Raw genomic sequence first — 19,926 nt, 5'->3', positions numbered from 1 at the left:
GCTTCAGGTTAAGAACAGTTTCAGGTTAAGAACGGACCTCCGGAACGAATTAAGTACTTAACCTGAGGTACCACTGTATAGTGAAGGCACCAGGAGAACACTCCACAAATGAGGAGCCCCTGCAGAAAATATGCTGTGCTCTGGATGCTATAAGGGTTTCAATTGTACTTTTACAGACATGCTGTGGACCATCAGAATAAAGCTGGAAGGTCACTGGTGGTCTGTGGACCACCACAGTCTGGGAACCCTTGTGCTACAGCATTTCCTATTAAAGAAAACATGACATTTCTTTGTAACAGAAACACATTTTATTAATCTATGACCTACCTCTGAACTGGTCCTGATTTTCTGCTAAAATCTACATGTCTCTTCCTTGGTGGTCATCCACAGATTTTGCTCTTTCAACCAGGACACCCAAAAATAGAAACTATACTTCACAATGCATCTCCCTCATAACTGAACTTCCTGTATTCTCCCACAAATGAGATTACTTTTTTCTAAAAAGAAATGCAACACGTATTTTCTATTGTATTAGACTAGATCAATACTTTGCAGTAAAATGTTACGTTCTAGGGAACGTGAGCAATCATTTTACTTTTCTCTCCATCACAGTCTTTAAGGGCCAGCTCTCCTATAGGAAACACTGCTCCAAATATGAAACATATAAAATGGCGTGGTGACTTTTTCATTGGCACAAAAGAGTGCACCATTTGTGCAGTCTTATCCTATGTGTGTTTAACTTGGAAGCAAATCACGCTTTCAAGTCACTTGCCCTGCAGGTAAATATTCCTAGGACTGCAGCAATACAAATACACAATTTTCTTGATCAGTCACAAATGCTTACAAAGCAGACAAAAACATGTTTGTGTTATGAAAGTTTTGTATAAACCAAGTAATATTATCTCATTTGATGTCCCTTGCAAGATTAGACACACATAGTTTTTGCTTTAACATATATCCTTATGATTATCCTGATTTGGTGTGTGACATCTCCAGCTTTAAATAACCAAAGCAAACATTCAGGAAGTAACATGAAACTTAAATTTATTCTTGTTAGACATCCAAAATTATTGTTATAAACAACAAGATACATTAAGGATCTTTACATTCCTTAGGTTTATAAATACTCTGCAAATACATGTATATACATTATTTACAGGTTTGTTTGTACAGCTATTTGTCTACATATACAGAATACTGGAGGTAATTTAGAGGAAAATATCAGATTTGTTTGACTTGGCAAAATGAAGTCAGATGAAAAGAAAACTATCTTACATACATATGAAAACTGTTTCTTGGGAATCAGATACCATAAGATACATTGGTTAATGGCAGTTGCCATTTTGGCCAAGTAGCTTTTCAAAAATATTGTTGATATATTGGAAATTTCAAGTCAGTCCTTAGAATAGGGGATGGCAAGTGATGGCCCATGGCCCTTAACCAAGTTTTGCACAGCCTATATTTCATCTAGCGTGCTGAGACCTCAAACAGGCTTTTGCGGTGTGTTGCCACTTTGTGGCACCTGGAAGCAGTGCATAAAGATCTGCTTCGAACCTGGCAAGTACCCCACACCAGAGGCCCCTGCAATAGCACAGAGGTCAACGCTGTTTTCAGAATGCACACCTTGCTGTAAAATACTCCCAAAGCACCTGTTTTTTTAGGCACTCACCCCCAGTCCAATAGTTGCAAACCTTGATTTATTAATGGAACTTTTGGACCAGTTGATAGCAGCTGCTCATAATTTGAAATTACAATTACTATCACCATAAAAAATTGCCAGCCTGATCTAGTAACAATTGGTGTAGTGGGGCACCATTGCTCACCTGGCTTCCCAGCATAGCAGGTCTCTGGTGCTTTCCAAGAGGGAGAGGGGAGGGTTGAGTTGCAGGTAGATTGGTACAGTGCAGCATGCGATAGTGGAGTCAATATGACATTCCCACTCCCACGTACTGGGCCAGGCTCCCTGTGCCTCCCCCTCCCTTCTCAGCAAGCCAGTGGCCAGCTGTGTTGGGTAGCTAGAAAAGCAACATTGCCCCACAAGTGCCACCTCTGCTGCTACTGGCCTGATCTAGGGCTTCTCCATGCATGCAGAAGTTCCAGTGTATGTACAGTGTGTGTGCTTGCTTGCTTACCTACTACAGTGTCAGTATGCATCGGTAACAAATGGTGGGGTGTCTCTGTTGTTTCAGTGCACTGGGCAGTTTAGTTTGAGCTTTATGCCAGGGCAATATCTCTTTATACCCAACAATGAAAGTTACTAATCTAGGGGAAAATCTAGATTATTTGGGGGTTTGATATTGGATAAATATATAAAAACAAGAAGCTAATAAATCTGCAGGGGCAGACAAAGTAAACTGAGACAATGTCAATACTACATATTCAGTCTTGGCCTGCAACAGGGTTTCTAACTTGACCTCTTACATGCATTGATTGATACTGTCAATCCGTGTACTGACATTTTGAACATAGGCATACTATCACAGAAGTTGGTCAAGCTTATCCTTTTCCTGATTAAGACCAAATCTGAAAAAAATTCTAATTAATGTTCCCAAGTGATCAGTTTAGTTTTTCAACTCTATAGTCATTTAAAAATGGCCAAAATACACTGATCATTACTTGAAAAAACAAAACAAAATGGCAAATACCGTCTAATTGCTTACCTGTCACAAAAAGACCGACATTTTAATTTTCTCTCTGTATTTGAACCACATTGGAAATCTATACAAATTCTTAAGTAGCTACTCCACATACAACAACCAAGTTGAGCTATAACATGATTGCAGCCAAAATCAAAAGCATCTAGCAGAAAATGGTGATGCGTTTGCATATTCCAAAGTGGAATCTTAGCTTTTGGTCAACTAACCCTAAAAGGCGAGCATTATGCAACACTTATGGTGACCTCATACGGCATTGTACAATTACTCAACAATTCTGTCTGTGCTTAACTTAGACCTTAACTGGTTCCTTATGTGACTATAGATAGCATTGGTTAAATGAATGTGCTTGTGCCTATTTGCCAATTCACATTTTTACCTCGCTTCATGTACCTACAGAATTAGTGCAAAAATTGTTCGGATTTGATGTCAGCTTCTAATCACACACATAAATATGACAACTAAAACTCTCAGGGTGATAAGCGGTTTGGTGAGCTATTTCCTTCCCCACCTGTAGAAAGTTTGAGAGCTGTCAGCTTACGCGGAGGGTGCTGAGGACTCTTACGAAGGTTATCATCCATCTGAAGAAACAACATAAACAGCAATTCATATATCTAAAGAAGATATCTATATAAAAATCTTCATATAGTAAGATTCAAAAATGTACTCTACAAAGCTGTTTTCTAGATATGCACTAGTGCAGTCTAACTGAGATCAAGGAGACCAGACCAATGTGAATGTTCAATAGAACTCCTCATGGATGTGATTCATCATTCCTTGACATTTTAGCTTTCATACTGCACTTAGCAAGCCTAATTCTCACTTATCCATAAATGTATTTATCATATTGTGTACTACTTGACCTATCATACGTACATAAACAAGAGTCAGGACCCCTTAAATGTTACTGTGGATATATAGCAGATGCATTTTTTTAAAGGCGGAGACACAACTTGCATGATGTTTAACTGACTTAATCACATGGGAAGGGTCCAGTGCATGGGTCTTTCTCATAGGAACTGCCTTCCCTTCTTCCAACACAATGCCACTTCCATGGGTGAGACGCACAAAACTGGCCCCCACCTGTATGACTGGAACATTTAAATGCTACTCAAGCTGCACAGAAGCCACTCATTGAAAAGAAGATCTCACATGACTCTAGGATAACACTTCAAAATATCTTCTTCAACACTCCTGGCAAAATCTAGCAAGGATGTTTGTTAAGGTTATCCAGCTTTAGAAAATGAGTTTAATCTGAACACAGATTATAAGTAAAATTACAGCAATAATGAGTTGCCAGTATTTTCCAACATTATGTGAAGATGGCAACCATCTAAAAAGAGTCCATTAGGCAAGGACTGGTAAGACAGTAGCGGCTGGTGGAGCAGGATGGAGCAGTCCTCCTGACACTGGTGTCACTGCATTTCTTGAACAGGGCTGGGGTAGCGCAGAGCAGAGGCAGAGTTGGGGCTGTGTGGACGCACAAGTGGAACCAATCCAGCACTCTTTCTGATGCACTTGCTCAGTCCTGACCTCACTGCCACAATGCCCCAGCCCAGCCCGTCCAGGTAAGCTGCAGTAACACCATGCCCCACCACACTAGTTGTTACAGCTGAGAAAAATGCATTCAAGAAAACAAGGCACTTCAGAAGCAATTGATGTAGGAATGCAAATGAATTAATTTCTGATGGAAGCAATAGAACCTGAAACAATCAAAACAAAATGCAGCCACATTATTTTAATTTACAGGATTTTGTCAGATTATTGTAGATGGTCACATTCAAAAAACACATTATGAACTGATGTGATGAGTGCCAATGTCCTTAAGAATCATTCATATGCTTTTGCGCCTGGTAATAGATTCCATGTTCCAACTCTGTACATGAGTGTTGAAACCCAGGGTTCATTCTTGATACTCCTACTGAAGTAAATATAAGTGACTTGCGTGCTGCTGTCTAGCTCACTTTTGAAAAAAAATGAATTTTCTAAGGTATGCAATATAATATGCATACCCTGAAACAAGTATTTCAGAGTATAGAATCATAGAGTTGGAAGAGACCACAAGGGCTATCGAGTCGAACCCCCTGCCAAGCAGGAAACACCATCAGAGCACTCCTGACATATGGTTGTCAAGCCTCTGCTTAAAGACCTCCAAAGAAGGAGACTCCACCACACTCCTTGGCAGCAAATTCCACTGTCAAACAGCTCTTACTGTCAGGAAGTTCTTCCTAATGTTTAGGTGGAATCTTCTTTCTTGTAGTTTGGATCCATTGCTCCGTGTCCGCTTCTCTGGAGCAGCAGAAAACAACCTTTCTCCCTCCTCTATGTGACATCCTTTTATATATTTGAACATGGCTATCATATCACCCCTTAACCTCCTCTTCTCCAGGCTAAACATGCCCAGCTCCCTTAGCCGTTCCTCATAAGGCATCGTTTCCAGGCCTTTGACCATTTTGGTTGCCCTCCTCTGGACACGTTCCAGTTTGTCAGTGTCCTTCTTGAACTGTGGTGCCCAGAACTGGACACAGTACTCCAGGTGAGGTCTGACCAGAGCAGAATACAGTGGCACTATTACTTCCCTTGATCTAGATGCTATACTCCTATTGATGCAGCCCAGAATTGCATTGGCTTTTTTAGCTGCCGCGTCACACTGTTGGCTCATGTCAAGTTTGTGGTCAACCAAGACTCCTAGATCCTTTTCACATGTACTGCTCTCAAGCCAGGTGTCACCCATCTTGTATTTGTGCCTCTCATTTTTTTTGCCCAAGTGCAATACTTTACATTTCTCCCTGTTAAAATTCATCTTGTTTGTTTTGGCCCAGTTCTCTAATCTGTCAAAGTCGTTTTGAAGTGTGATCCTGTCCTCTGGGGTGTTAGCCACCCCTCCCAGTTTGGTGTCATCTGCAAATTTGATCAGGATGCCCTTGAGTCCATCATCCAAGTCGTTGATAAAGATGTTGAATAAGACTGGGCCCAAGACAGAACCCTGTGGCACCCCACTAGTCACTCTTCTCCAGGATGAAGAGGAACCATTGATGAGCACCCTTTGGGTTCGGTCAGTCAGCCAGTTACAAATCCACTGAGTGGTAGCATAGTCAAGACTGCATTTTACCAGCTTCTTTACAAGAATATCATGGGGCACCTTGTTAAATGCCTTGCTGAAATCAAGGTAGGCTACATCCACTGCGTTCCCTTCATCTACCAGGCTTGTAATTCTGTCAAAAAACGAGATCAGGTTAGTCTGACATGACTTATTTTTCAGAAATCCATGCTGACTATTGGTGATCACAGCATTCCTTTCTAGGTGCTCACAGACTGTTTGCTTAATGATCTGCTCCAGAATCTTCCCTGGTATTGATGTCAGACTGACTGGGCGGTAATTATTTGGGTCCTCTCTTTTCCCCTTTTTGAAAATAGGGACAACATTTGCCCTCCTCCAGTCTGCCGGGACTTCGCCTGTTCTCCAGAATTCTCAAAGATGACTGCCAGTGGTTCTGAGATCACATCTGCCAGTTCTTTTAATACTCTTGGATGCAGTTCATCTGGCCCTGGAGACTTGAATACATCTAAACTAGCTAAGTATTCTTGTACTATCTCCTTAGTTATTCTGGGCTGTGTTTCCTCTGCTGAATCATTTGCTCCAAATTCTTCAGGTCGGGCATTGTTTTCTTTATCGGAGAAGACTGAGGCAAAGAAGGCATTGAGGAGTTCAGCCCTTTCTGTGTCCGCTGTTTGCATTTCACCATCTTCTCCTCTGAGTGACCCCACTGTTTCTTTGTTCTTCCTTTTGCTACGAACATACCCATAAAAGCCTTTTTTGTTGTTTTTAACCTCTCTAGCAAGCCTGAGTTCATTCTGTGCTTTAGCTTTTCTGACTTTGTGTCTACACGTGCTGGCTATTTGTTTGAATTCCTCTTTGGTGGTTTCCCCCCTTTTCCATTTTTTGTATACATCCTTTTTTAATCTTAACTCAGTTAAAAGTTCTTTAGATAGCCACTCTGGCTTCTTTAGGCACCTTCAATGTTTCCCTCTCATTGGTATTGCCTGAAGTTGTGCTTTTACTATCTCCCTCTTAACAAACTCCCAGCCATCATGAACTCCCTTTCCTTTTAGTATTACTGTCCATGGGATCTCACCCAGCACTTCCCTAAGTTTTATGAAGTCGGCTTTCTTAAAGTCAAGAAATTGAGTCCTAGTATGCTTGGCTGCTCCTTTCCGCTGTATAGTAAACTTCAGAAGAGCATGATCACTCGCGCCTAATGATCCTTCCACTTCAACCCCACTAACCAGGTCATCAACATTGGTTAGGACCAGATCTAAAATGGCTGTTCCTCTTGTTGCTTCTCCCACTTTCTGGACAATGAAGTTGTCTGCAAGGCCAGTGAGGAATCTGTTTGACCTTATGCTCTTGGCTGAGTTTGACATCCAACAAATATCCGGGTAATTGAAGTCCCCCATTACTACTATCTCCCTTCCTTTTGCATGCTTGGCCATCTGTTCCAGGAAGGCATCATCTATGTCCTCCGTTTGGCTTGGGGATCTATAGTAAACTCCCACAATGAGGTCACTGTTATTCTTCTCTCCCTTAATTTTGACCCAAATGCTCTCACTTTGGCTTTGAGGTTCTAAATCTTGGATCTCTTCACAGGTATACACATCCCTGACATAAAACGCCACTCCTCCTCCTTTCTTGTCTGGTCTGTTTCTCTGAAATAGATTGTATCCCTCCATTATTACATTCCAATCGTGGGACTTATCCCACCAGGTTTCAGTGATGCCTATTATGTCATATTTAGTTTGCTGTACCAAGAGCTCAAGCTCATCTTGTTTATTTCCCATGCTTTGCGCATTAGTGTACAGACATTGAAGTCCATTAATGTATGTAATTGCTAAAATTAATCTGAAAATTACATGACAGTGACTAGAAAGAGGGGCCCTGACTTTAAAGCAAATGGAACCTAATGGGGAGAAATGCAGAATTATCCTTCATCCAATGCAACCCTGCTCCTCAAATGCTTTCCTTCAAGCTAAACCAAGGGCAACTTCAGCATCACAGCTTGGCAGAGGGAGAAAGAACTTGGGTTGACAAGCTATTGGAAAGCTGGACAGGTTTTATTCTCTTCACTCATGTGTCCCTTTTCTGATTTCCATCCTCTCTTTCTACTTGATTAGACAGAAATGGTCCAAACACATTGAACTGCCATGGTCATGCCTAATTTGGTCCCTAGTTATCAACAAGAAGATCAGAAAAATACAAAAAGACTGAAATAAAAATGACCTTTTCAATTAAGTTGGATTCTTTGTTTACAAGCTGTGTGAGTTTCTGTAGATTTGCATCAACTATGTCTTGACCTGCTGGAGTGGCACCTAAATAAGCAATGCACACAGAAACAGAAAGTTAGGAGGGACTGAAACTACATTTAGAAAGCATTTCCTTATTTTCATCAGGGAACAGAACATAAGAAGGGTCTGCTGGATCAGGTCCATGGCCCATCTAGTCCAGCAACCTGTTCTCACAGTGGCCAACCAAGTGCCTATGGGTAAGCCTGAAAAATCAATTTCACCTCCCCACCACGAACCAAATCTTCTGCTACCTCCATTCTACAACAGAGAAAATTTAAAATGGTAAGTCTTCTAGAGCTGTACAGATTCAGTGCAACAAAATATAAGTATTTTGTTGTTGTTTAGTCGTTTAGTCGTGTCCAACTCTTTGTGACCCCATGGACCAGAGCACGCCAGGCACTCTCTTATGAAAATATAACACATGCTGAAAGAGAAGCATATGGCTTACCTGATAAGTTTGATCTGAAGTAGCAAATCAGAATGTCATCACAGAAGTGACATAAATTGGGAAGCTGCTTCAAATGATCTTGTAGCTGGGTTTTGGGGAACGGTACTTTATAAAGAGGAGCAAGAAAACCAAACACAAAGGCATCAAGAGTTGTAGGCCTAGGGGTAACAAACATGGGATATGGATATCTCAAACTCTGTAAGTCACTTTCTAAACAGAGAAAAATATCAAGCAAAGTGTAGCTGTGTTTGAAGACACTCGTATTTAGCAAAATAACAGGAGTGCTAATGTGGAATTAAACCCATGATGGAAGATTAAAAAACATGTTTGACTCAACATATGGTATAGTCTCTTAGTTTCACAGCAGTTTAATAAGATTGCATATTGTCATAAACTATCTCCATTAATGGGATAAAAGAGACAGATATTCATGGCATACCATTTTACTAGACAGTGAGCAAGATTCAACTGCCTGCAGGCTGCACATATAATTACAAAACAGCAGCTGCTGTCATGTCCCAAGTCTGTTTAGAGACATTAATGTTGAACACTGTCATAGCTTCAGCTGCTCCCTTGCTACAGATATAAAAGAGCTGATAAATGGAATATTTGGTGATCACATGCCATCAACAAAACTCAGATTTGGTTCACAGATTACTCCAACATCTGCATTGGGATAGATTTTTATTTATTTTTTGCTTATTTGGAGCATTTGTACCCCATTCTTCTGCCAAATAGTTCCATGCTGTTCCAGCAACATTTTGATGCAAAAACTACACAGGCAGGACAAATCACATAAGTATTTCCTGTGCCAGCATTACTGATTGAGCCTCACTTGAAGTGGCTTCCACGACCACCACTGTGGTAATTTTTAAAAAAGAATATAAGACGAGTTCTTAGAAGGAAAACAGTGTTTGGCATGAAAGGTCAGAATCGCAACAACATTTGAGGTGACTGACTCCTCTCTTCTGTCTGAACTGCAGGTGGTACACAGACTGACACAATTCGAAAATGGGCATCCTGTGGAGCAGGAAGGTTGACTGCAGTACAGTATATCCAATGAGGAAAAGACTCCCCCCAAAACAATGTGCCAATGTGCTCTTAGAAATAAAAATCTGTAAACAGGGCAGGCATGGTCTGGTTTTCATTGTCCAAGTTTTTTTTAAAAAAAACAACAGTCACCAACTGTGCAGGGAACAGATCAAATGGAACGAAGACATACCATGTATAGGGCAGTTAAGTTGGGCTGTTCAGCTGCAACCTATCTATTCCTCTGTAGGGTCAAGCTCCAAAAAGTCCTGATTCTTCAAGGCTGCAACAGAGGCAAGCTTTCCACAGGACTGATTGGCTGGCACCTGCGAATCTGCCACTATATCACCGGCAACATGGGGGGGGGGGGGAATGCACTTCAAATGGATTTTTTTTAAAAAAAATAAAGCAACAAATGATAAATAGATAAACAAACAAACAGGGATGTGCTTTTAATTAAAAAGAAAAAAGAACAGAAATCATACTGCCTGCCTGAGGCACAAGGGAAGACTGATGGCTGATGGCTGAGCCAGCAATCAATTCCCTAGCATGCAAATGTGTCATTTCACTTGCAAAGCCAGAAGCAAGCCAAGTTCACTGCTGGTGAGCTCTTGTTCATATTTTTATTTGCCTCTAGTACATTTAATTGGTCACCCTGTGGTTTGACAAGCACTAGAAGAATGACATCTGATTTTAAAACTTGAATACATACGAAAAATCTATGTTTCGTTCACAAGGAAAAAGAAAACCGGAAAGCATACACAAGTATTTTGGCATTAATAGTACCACACCACATATGTTGCAAACACTGTAAACATTCTGTACTCACATGTTTCCAAAGAAAAATGGAGACGTCCCCAGTCTGTTTGATAGAAGATTCAGGCATTCCTTGGCATCTCTGTAGATCTAAAACAAACAAACAAACAAACAAACAAACAAACAAACAAACAAACAAAGTTTATTTGCATACCACCTTTTCTAGGAGTTCATCTCAAATTAATTTAGTACATGGATGATGGATAGCTAAGAATCTCTGTGGCACAACCCAGATTAAAAAAGACCCAAAGCATACTACTTCAATTTAGTGTTTGAAAGATATGCACACACATAACCCCCAAATAATGAGTTATAGCCAACAATGTTTTATTCAAAGTAGATCCACTGAAAATTAATGGACCCAAATTAATATTGTCCATTATAGTCATATCTTGGATCCCGAACGCCCCGGAAGTCGGACATTTTGGCTCCCGAACGCCGCAAACCCAGAAGTGATTGTTCCGGTTTGCGAACGTTTTTTTGAAACCCGAATGTCCGGTGGGGCTTCTGCAGCTTCTGATTGGCTGCAGGAGCTTCCTACAGCCAATCAGAAGCCACAATTTGGTTTCTGAACGTTTTGGAAGTCGAATGGACTTCCAGAACGGATTCCATATGACTTCCAAGGTACAACTGTAATTTCAATGGGAGTACTCCGAGTAAAATGTAGTGGCTACAGCCCAATATTTGAGAAATTGTTATGTGTCCTTGGCCACACACATACATAACCTGCCTGCGGCCACTCCTTTGTATGCTGGCTTATTTTTTTACTTGTTTGCAAGAGTGTCTCCCTCCAAACACCAGCATGTTCGCTATGTGACCACGTTATTCCTGTACCCTGCTGGAATATGAGGGTCTTATGCTTGCTATCCATGCCTTGATCATCTTGTGGATTAGTTACTGCAATCTGCAATATGTGAGCTTGTCTTTGAAAACTGTTCAAAAGCTTCAGCTAGTAACAAAATGTCTTTCTTCCTTCCTTTCTTTCTTTCCTTATTATGCCACCCTTCGTTGGTTAAGATCCAGAGTAGTTTACAAAATACAATTAAAGCAATGTATTCAATTTAAAAAAAAAAAAACTTCATTATGACATAAAACTAATATTCAATCCATCAGAGCACTACAGCAGAAGAGGGCAGAATTAGTCCACCTGGCATAAAACACACCAGTCCCTCCCCAAAACATGAGTGAAGAGATGCCAGGCAGAAAGAATGTAAAACACTAGTTCTTTCCATCTGCATGGGTTGACAAATTTGTTAACCAGAACAATAACATAAGGCATGGGAAATTTCAGGTGGCCACTAAAATGAAGTAGAATCAGGAAAGCCCTCTCCCGAACCTTCTTTTGAATCACTGGTTGATCAAGGAAGTTGTGGGACCAGTAAACTTCACTGATCCTTCCAACCTTGAAGAAATCTATTGTCTCTATTGTATTAAAACAAGCACCATCATATTTAGCGTCCAATTCTAGTACATCTGCATCGATTATAGGCCTAAATTACTCATAAAGCAAAATATACCTGTGCTTCCACTTCAGTGAGACTGTAGAGTGGAGGCCCTCCTTTTGTCAGCAAGATTCTATTAAGGGCTTCCCCAGACATCTTTCTAGGCAGATACCAACTCAGTGGAAATGGAATCCTTGAAGCAAACCATGGTTTTGTCACATTGTAGTAATTATCAGCTTCAACCCAGAAAGTGTGCAGCTATATCATGATAACAAAGAATGTTAACATTCGATAATGAACATCAGCTTCCCTGTTACTAAAAAAACCAAACCTGTTTTTGTTTACCAATAGATTTTGGGGGATCTAATAAGCCTGTCTCAGTGTTCAAAAACCAAGTGATTTTCTCAGCAGAGTGGAAATAAAGTTAAGACATTAGACTATTACAGATATGCAAACACATTTTTAATAATTAATTAATAATACGAATAGGACAGATCTTGATAAGAGTGCATGTCTCTACACTTTTACATGAAAATAAGTCCCAATGAACTCAATGTGGCCTTCTTCTGAGTAGACATGAATAGGACTGCACTATATTGAATTAATTTTATAATGAATGATTTTAGAGTGTTGTTTGTGTTGTACTTTTGTACTGTTTTATTGTTGTTAGCCGCCCTGAGCCCGGCTTCGGCTGGGGAGGGCGGGATATAAATAAAATTTATTATTATTATAGAGGTAATTAGAAAAGTCAAAGTATACCAAGCTTATTATTTTTAAAGAAACAATTTATATTAAATTTAAATTATTCCTACAATGTCAGCAGTGTTTCAGAACAGTGAAAAGTAACTAGTTTAAATAACACACATACTTGCTATGAGTTGCAAGTCTCCTCTATCCATTACCTGAACTTCTGTGACGTTACTGGCCTAGTCCTTACAAATAGCAGACTGAAAACTTCGCATAAAAACCTAGCACATTATGGGTAAGTCAAGGTCTAAGAAAGTCTGTGGCTGTTCTTCTCCTGCCATTTTGTATCTAGTGCAAGATTTACCCAGAAATGGTAATGAGCTATTGTATATTGCATCTGCTCGATTAGTTTAACTTTGTTTTTAGGTTGTTGTGCTTTTTATATGAGCAATAGAAGCTTATCACATACAACTTTCATTAAAACCACACTAGAACTCATCTTATCTATTTCTAGTTTTCTTTGTGGAAAGAATTTCTGTATAGGAAAAATTTAGTTATGCAAGTCTTCATCTACAGAGTGAAGAAATAAAACCCAGACAGATGTTTACCACCATGTCTACTGTTTGTGAGAACAAAGCCACAGAGCAGGGGTGGGGAATCTGTGGCCTTCCTGATGCCTTCCTATTGTCACTGAGCTCTTTAATATGAATGCTGATTTTAAAGATATCTGATTTTAATGGTGATTACTGACTCCTAAGACATCTCATGGGAACACACAAGAAGTTCAAGACACATTAATTTCAATGAGCTGAATAAGCATGCTATTGACTTTGGTGGGTGGCGCTGCAAAACTTTGGTCACAAACAACAACTGTATCTTACCACAGCAGGAAGTAATTTTTCTTCGAGTAGTGCAATGTACGCCAGTGTGTCTGCTCCTTCTTTTGTAGACAACTCATAATCAGCATTATATTTCTGCCAGTGAAAAAGGCAATACATTAATGCAGCAAGCAGTCATATGAAACTTTCCAAAGAGAAAATAAAGCCAACAATGGAAGGTTCCTGTAAAAAGTGAATTATATATTCAGTTTCAAAAAACAGAAAAGCAATAAATAATAAAATTAAACTCTTAACTTTTCCTCCAAGTTAATGGTTTCAATGTTTAATAATAGTGTTAACTGCTGAAGTTACAGAGGCACTTAATTCTAAGATCAATCTGCCTGAAGTCAAACTAATGGGGATATTTTAACAAAATCAACTTGCACTTTAGTTAAGGTGTGCATGCCCTTTCTATTTAAACTGCTTTTAGTCATGGTGAATCCTGAAAAATGGAGTTTAAAAATGCATCTCTATTCCCCTAAAATATAAAATTTACTTGTGCTCCTGTTTGGCTCTTTTATTGTACAAACAGAATCTGAAAGAGTTGTGAATTTATGAGCTACAATCCTGATCTCCTAGTGAATATATAGACAAGAGATCTTGTGGAATGGCTCTCTGTAGGATCCAAGGAGAACCTTTTCCTCCCTGTCCCTGATGTTGGAGCATCAGTCAAGATGCAGCAACGCCTGAAAGCTCTATCAGCCAAGCATTTCACCTTACACAGAAGCCTTTCTGTGCATTGCATAGGGCGCTCCTGAGCTTGCCTATGCAGGGTGCTGTCAACAGAAGCTGAAATTTTGCCATATTCAGGGCGAAAGGACAAGTAGCCTGTGGGATTGTTTTGTAAAAAGCATTAGCTCCTGCCTGGCTATGATAGAGGGTACGGGCACTGCTGTGGCTTGAATGGCACAACAAAGTTCTGCTTCGCTGAGGTGGGGATCCACTTTACAGGTTGATTTCCATGTACTCAAATATGGTAGAAGAGAATGATTGCAGTGAGTTTTATTTATTATTTTATTTCACACTATTTATATACTGCTTGATTGTAAAAATACCCCCAACCCTCAAAGAGTTCAAGTAGTATTGAGTCTGGCTGGCGGAGTTCAATTGACTGGTAGACTATAGATTTCTTGGGACACATTTTGTTTGTTCTCATACCTTAACAGGAGAGGGAGAGGTGGCAGTCAAACCCTAGCAAAGGTGTCCTCTCTCCAGAATGTTCCTTTGTCTTTGGAAACAGTTTTAAGAATTCTGCCTCAATATCCTGATTTTTCAGCTGTCATTTCCTTGATTTTCCAGTCTTCAGTGAAACTTCCAGGCTAGCCAGCAACTGAATTTCTAATGTTAAAATTAAGGAAGGGGGAAAAAATTCCTTAATCAAGTGAAAGACACATTTTATTCCTTTTTTGTAAATAAAGAAGCAAACAAAAGCACAAGTAATTTACCCTCAAATCTCACAAAGCTTTTGAAATGAAAGTTAGAGATTCGCTAATCTTTAAAGATTTAACTTACTAGATATGAGATACTATTTATGGAAACTCACCTGCTTTCTTAAGAAGTTTAGTATTTTTGCTGGCTGAGAAATAACGGTGTCATTCGATATCAGCAATGGTACACTCGCTAAAAATAAATGATCAGTCAAAATAATGCAATCAAAACAACCCTATTAATGCTAACATAAAAGGTGTTTAAATTTGCTCATGTAAGAATTCTGATCAGCTCAATACCAAGGATTGGTGCATATAAGCTTTCACTTTTGCCACTCATTAAAAATTGCCTTATTTTTGTAGCTTCAACATAAGAAGGCTAGGGGTGATCCTTCATCCTGCTGACAAAGATCAGATGACGCTAAGCACTGTTACTTCATCATCCAGTATCATTCCGCTACACCCACATTTGATTCATAAAAGGCCTTTCACAGTGCAACTGCACTCCCTTAAGTTGTTCCCTGTTCAAACATCCTAGGTCTTTTGCTGCAATAGTTGCAACACATAGCTTGGAATGTAATGCTCACAATGAACTGATATGATCCACTCTTGGCTTTGCACAACGGAAAGTAAGACTGGGTTGCAAGCTAGGGATGAGGATCTTCCTGTTTGTACATAGTTATGTATGTATGTAAGGGATGCGGGTGGCGCTGTGGGTTAAACCACAGAGCCTAGGACTTGCTGATCAGAAGGAGGGCAGTTCGAATCCCCGCGACGGGGTGAGCTCCCGTTGCTCGGTCCCTGCTCCTGCCAACCTAGCAGTTCGAAAGCACATCAAAGTGCAAGTAGATAAATAGGTACCGCTCTGGTGGGAAGGTAAACGGCGTTTCCGTGCGCTGCTCTGGTTCGCCAGAAGCGGCTTAGTCATGCTGGCCACATGACCTGGAAGCTGTACGCCGTCTCCCTCAGCCAATGAAGTGAGATGAGCGCCACAACCCCAGAGTTGGTTACGACTGGACCTAATGGTCAGGGGTCCCTTTACCCTTTATGTATGCATGTAACCCAGAATATGCAGGGAGGTAGGGCTGCTGCATCCCCAGATGGTGTGACAGAGGGTCAGGGTTGGTTTGGGCACACTGGCAGGAGCACTGGACTGGAACTGTCACTGTGCCCACACCACCCTGACCACTGCCCCTTGTCCATCCCAGTACATAGCAGTGAAGCCAGATCTGTGGCACCACCCTTTCCCAGGAGCTGCTTCTGATGTAACCACTCCTTAAGATGCGACCTAAAATGCAAATATATACACGTAAAAGGTTAAAGCAATACCTCTTGGTGCTCTCCACAAATGATCTATAACATTCACTTTCAATGGTGCACCACAAAACCTGGCATAAGCCTGCAATGAAAGTTACAAAATAATTAAACTCAATGTTTTATTCTTCAGAATTTTGACAACCTAAATGTTAGGTAAAGAATCTACTTATTTGATTTATAACCTGACTCATCTCAAAAGCTCAGGGTGCACAGTCATATTATGCCACTGCCATAATCAACATTAAATGCAACATTCAACTGTCACAATTAATGGACAATTTACTATGGACTTCAATGGGATGTCAGTTGGCTATGGGGCCAAGAGGAGCTAAGACAGTGCTGGAAAAAAATTGGGGCTCTCCTGGGGTTGTTGGATTTCAACTTATGTTATCTATGATGAATAGGCTATTTGGCTGGGGCTGAAGGGAACTGGAATCCAATAACATCTTGAAGGTCACAGGTTTCTCAGCATGAATTATGGGAAAACATTACTAGTTTTAAAATACATTGACCTAGTTCCACCCAAGGAAATCCTTTCCAGCTCATGGGTATATAAGGTACATGTAGCTATTTATCTGTAAAACTCTCTTTGATTTGACTGGATGTGACCACTAGCTGTTACATTCCACTACATGCACAAAAACAGAGCTGGAATTGGGCTGAGATCAACCTATATTGTTAATATATGCCACAAGCCCAAGTTCACACTTCATACTCAGCAAAACTATGATTTCGCTCTAGATAGTGTGGCGGCAGAAGGACCCAGTGAGGTGCAAAAACTTAGTACTACATGCAAACTGAGCCACTATTTTTTAAAAGACGTACAGTACAGACAACTTTAAAGCAATCAGAGATATCCATGGACCATTCTCAAATTACCATTTTTAATACATATCAGCTTGCTTTCTTTTTTAAAAAGATGTGGATGAACAGAATAAGTCTGTGACAATATGCACAAGTGACAAGTTAACATCTCAGTAGTCACAAATGCTGAACTTTACTTTTTAAATAACAAATGCCTGTCTTGAAGTGTTGCTGTAAGAGTGGACTCTGAAAGGAGACGCAACCTATATTCATTTTCTATTCCTGCTACTCATGAAGATATGTGAAACCCAAGTGCTTAAAAAAAGATTTTCAGGATTTAAATGAAGTTGTCCTTATAGACAATAAAGGTTTTCTGATGGGACATTTCTATATTATCTTTTGGGTGCTCGATTGCACATTGTAGTGTGTCCTAGAGACAGCTGCATTACAGCACAATCCTATGCATTTTCACTCAGAAGTTAAGCCTCACTCTGTCCAGTGGGGTGACTCACGGGTAAATGTGCAACACTGCTGCAACCACAGTCCGCTACAGCAAGCACATACACCTCCAGGATTAATTTTTTACTGTGACATTAACTCTCGTGTACTAGCACCACACCATGTCGGATCCATCCCATGAAGTGGGCTCTCTGATCCACAACATTTCATACCAGAGTTAAGTGCCGGATATTGCTTATTTCCAGAATGTATACACCACTTTTGAAAGGCTCTTTAAAAAGCAGGATGGAAACTCCTTTGTATATTAAAATAAAAATAAAAATGCATAAATATATACGTGAAAGCTTTCCCCCTTCAACACTGGAAATGTTTGAGGCTTTCCTCCCCGGGTGCAATCCATTGTGGCGGCTCCTCACAAGCCTCTCTCCGTCCCCCCCCTCACACCCGAATCTGGGCCTTCGCCCGCCCGCGCAAACCCGTCAAACCCGCCGTTACCATGACAACGAGGCACTCCGCGTGCACGGACGGCAACCCCCAATCACCGCCCCAGCAGCTCAGCTCCATGGCGGGCGCCATATTGGACGCGGCAAGCCCTTTGCCCTCACGAAGCTCCGCCCGCGGCCCCGCCCTTCCCCTCCTCGCGGAGTGTCCGCCCTTCGGCATGGGCGGGGCGAAGAAGAGGCCCGAGCGGGATGCTCCGCCCTTTTTACGTTTTCTACGTGTTCCAGCGGCTACATCGAGCGCCTCTCGCGGACTGCGCGGCCTCAGGGCAAGAGCAGCGGCGCACATACCCAGCCCTACAAGGGCTTTGATATACTTTCTTGTGGTGATTGTGGGGCAAAAGTTGGAGAGTGAAGCTACAGTACTCATATTTATTTATAATTTGTTAGGGCAAAGCATTGGCGTTGAAAAACGAAGGTTTGGTAGTGCAAAACCAAAACCCCAAAAAGCCCACCTCCATGAACTTCCTAGCTGTTGTTTGGCCAAAGGGTTAATTTCAGATTCAATAAATAAAATTAGCTGCCTTCTTACTTGCTCCATTAATGGATCCGCACCTTGCCTTACAAATCCGTTGCAAGCAGAAAAACGCAGCATAATCCCGACAAAGACAAATATGGAATCCTAACCTTGTTTATTCAAAACTAAACCTTGATCTCAGCGGGGCTTATTCCCAAATAGTTATGCAAAATCGTTATGCAACCTACACCTGACGTTAAAAAAAAAAAGCACATTACAACTATTAAGGAACTGTGGTCTCTTGTGTCTTGTCTACCCTACTAGGAGTGTGGATAATAGCAGCCAGGGCCTATGCCTGTTTACTTTGGAGTAAGACCCACGGAGTTCAGTAGGGCTTCCAAATAAGGTACTGTATGTCCTGTATTGATAGTTTTGTCCTGTATTTCAGGTCTTTCTCTGCCAAGTTAGGGACCCTCTCCAAATGCATGTTCATGTATTTAAGTTCTAGGTAGCCAAAAACAGACAGATTTTATTTTTATTTCTTTTTTATTTATTGAATTTATATACCACCCTATACCTGGAGGTCTCAGGGTAGTTCCCCCTGAGATTTACAAATTCATGTGTATATGTGCGTGTGCATGTGACAAATTTAAGAGGGGCATCCTGATAGGCTGCAGTAGATTGTAATGGATTGTTCTGAAGTCACTTCAGCACCAGATGAAGAAAAAAAAATCATCCACCCTACCCTGTCCTGTATTTTGCCAGAACAAAGGTGGCAACCCTTCATGGTTTCTATGTTAAAATACACACCTGCACCATTCTAAAATTTGCCCAATTGCAGCTCCCTGTAGTTTGCTAACAAAAGAAGCATTTTAAGTGTTCATGCACCATTCCCACCTGCTGCCAGGCGTATGTATTTTGTCCCTGTATTTTGTGGTATTCATGTCTGCAAGTACAATACAGCCTCATTTGTAAAGTACTTTCACACATCCCAGAATTAGCTCAATTGGGCTACTACAGAAACAGCTATGCACTCATCTCGAAAGCACTTTACTGGATAGGCATTCTGAGATAACAGATGGTGTAAACTTTATTTACATGTTATTAAAGCTGTGAGGCTTTTAATTTCATTCAAGTCGCATTATTTCATCTTTAAGAATCTAATATTCAGAAAGGTTTTGGAAACTTTTTGAGGCACTTTGTAAGCAGATGCAAAGTTCTTTGCTGCACAACTAATTTTCAAGTTCTCTTTGTTTTCAGAATGGGTAGTTCATTCAGAATGAAAACTGCTATTTTTAAGAGAGAATATTTGGACAAATTAATGTTTATTGCACCTGGAGGCAGAAGGAAAATTATTTCAGAAGCACAAATATTCCTTGTACCATATTGTATTGAGTCAGTGTTACCAACAGTTAAGGATTTTTATGGAGAGTTTATAGACTTTACAGAGAGACTTGAAATATTTTGTGGTTTCAGTAAAACCCCTTTTCCTGGAGTCTGAGATTTAGTAAGATTTATTTTTCACCTAAACCCTTGCCCACCATGGATATAGAAACTTCAGGGCTTCAGAAGTGAGACAACCAAAGAACACCCAAAAATATCCAGCTGTTTTTCACATTTCTGTTGAATTAAATAAACACATGCTTGACAATTACATGCTAAGCT

General features: G+C 40.5%; 1 protein-coding gene across 2 annotated transcripts; it reads right to left on the bottom strand.

The window, feature by feature from the left end:
* Nucleotides 1–1,027: 1,027 nt before the first annotated feature.
* Nucleotides 1,028–17,944, bottom strand: MTX3 (metaxin 3). Of its 2 annotated transcripts, none has more exons than XM_080973812.1 (9): nucleotides 17,800–17,944; nucleotides 16,054–16,123; nucleotides 14,841–14,917; nucleotides 13,301–13,393; nucleotides 11,808–11,990; nucleotides 10,304–10,380; nucleotides 8,446–8,603; nucleotides 7,933–8,021; nucleotides 1,028–3,235 (listed from the first exon to the last, which is right to left on the bottom strand). In XM_080973812.1, exons 1-9 carry the CDS (start codon nucleotides 17,878–17,880, stop codon nucleotides 3,125–3,127), a joined length of 939 nt encoding a protein of 312 aa, XP_080829938.1. In that variant the 5' UTR covers nucleotides 17,881–17,944; the 3' UTR covers nucleotides 1,028–3,124. The 2 variants fall into 2 exon arrangements, with proteins under 2 accessions (XP_080829938.1, XP_080829939.1); XM_080973813.1 differs by lacking the exon at nucleotides 17,800–17,944 and adding an exon at nucleotides 17,642–17,758.
* Between the last annotated feature and the right edge of the window lie 1,982 nt (nucleotides 17,945–19,926).

Source organism: Podarcis pityusensis (genome assembly GCF_964106645.2).
Source record: "Podarcis pityusensis genome assembly, chromosome: 11".
In the NCBI taxonomy this organism is placed as follows: domain Eukaryota; kingdom Metazoa; phylum Chordata; class Lepidosauria; order Squamata; family Lacertidae; genus Podarcis; species Podarcis pityusensis.
Note: the sequence above shows the minus strand (reverse complement) of the source record. Positions and strands in the feature narration are given on the sequence as shown.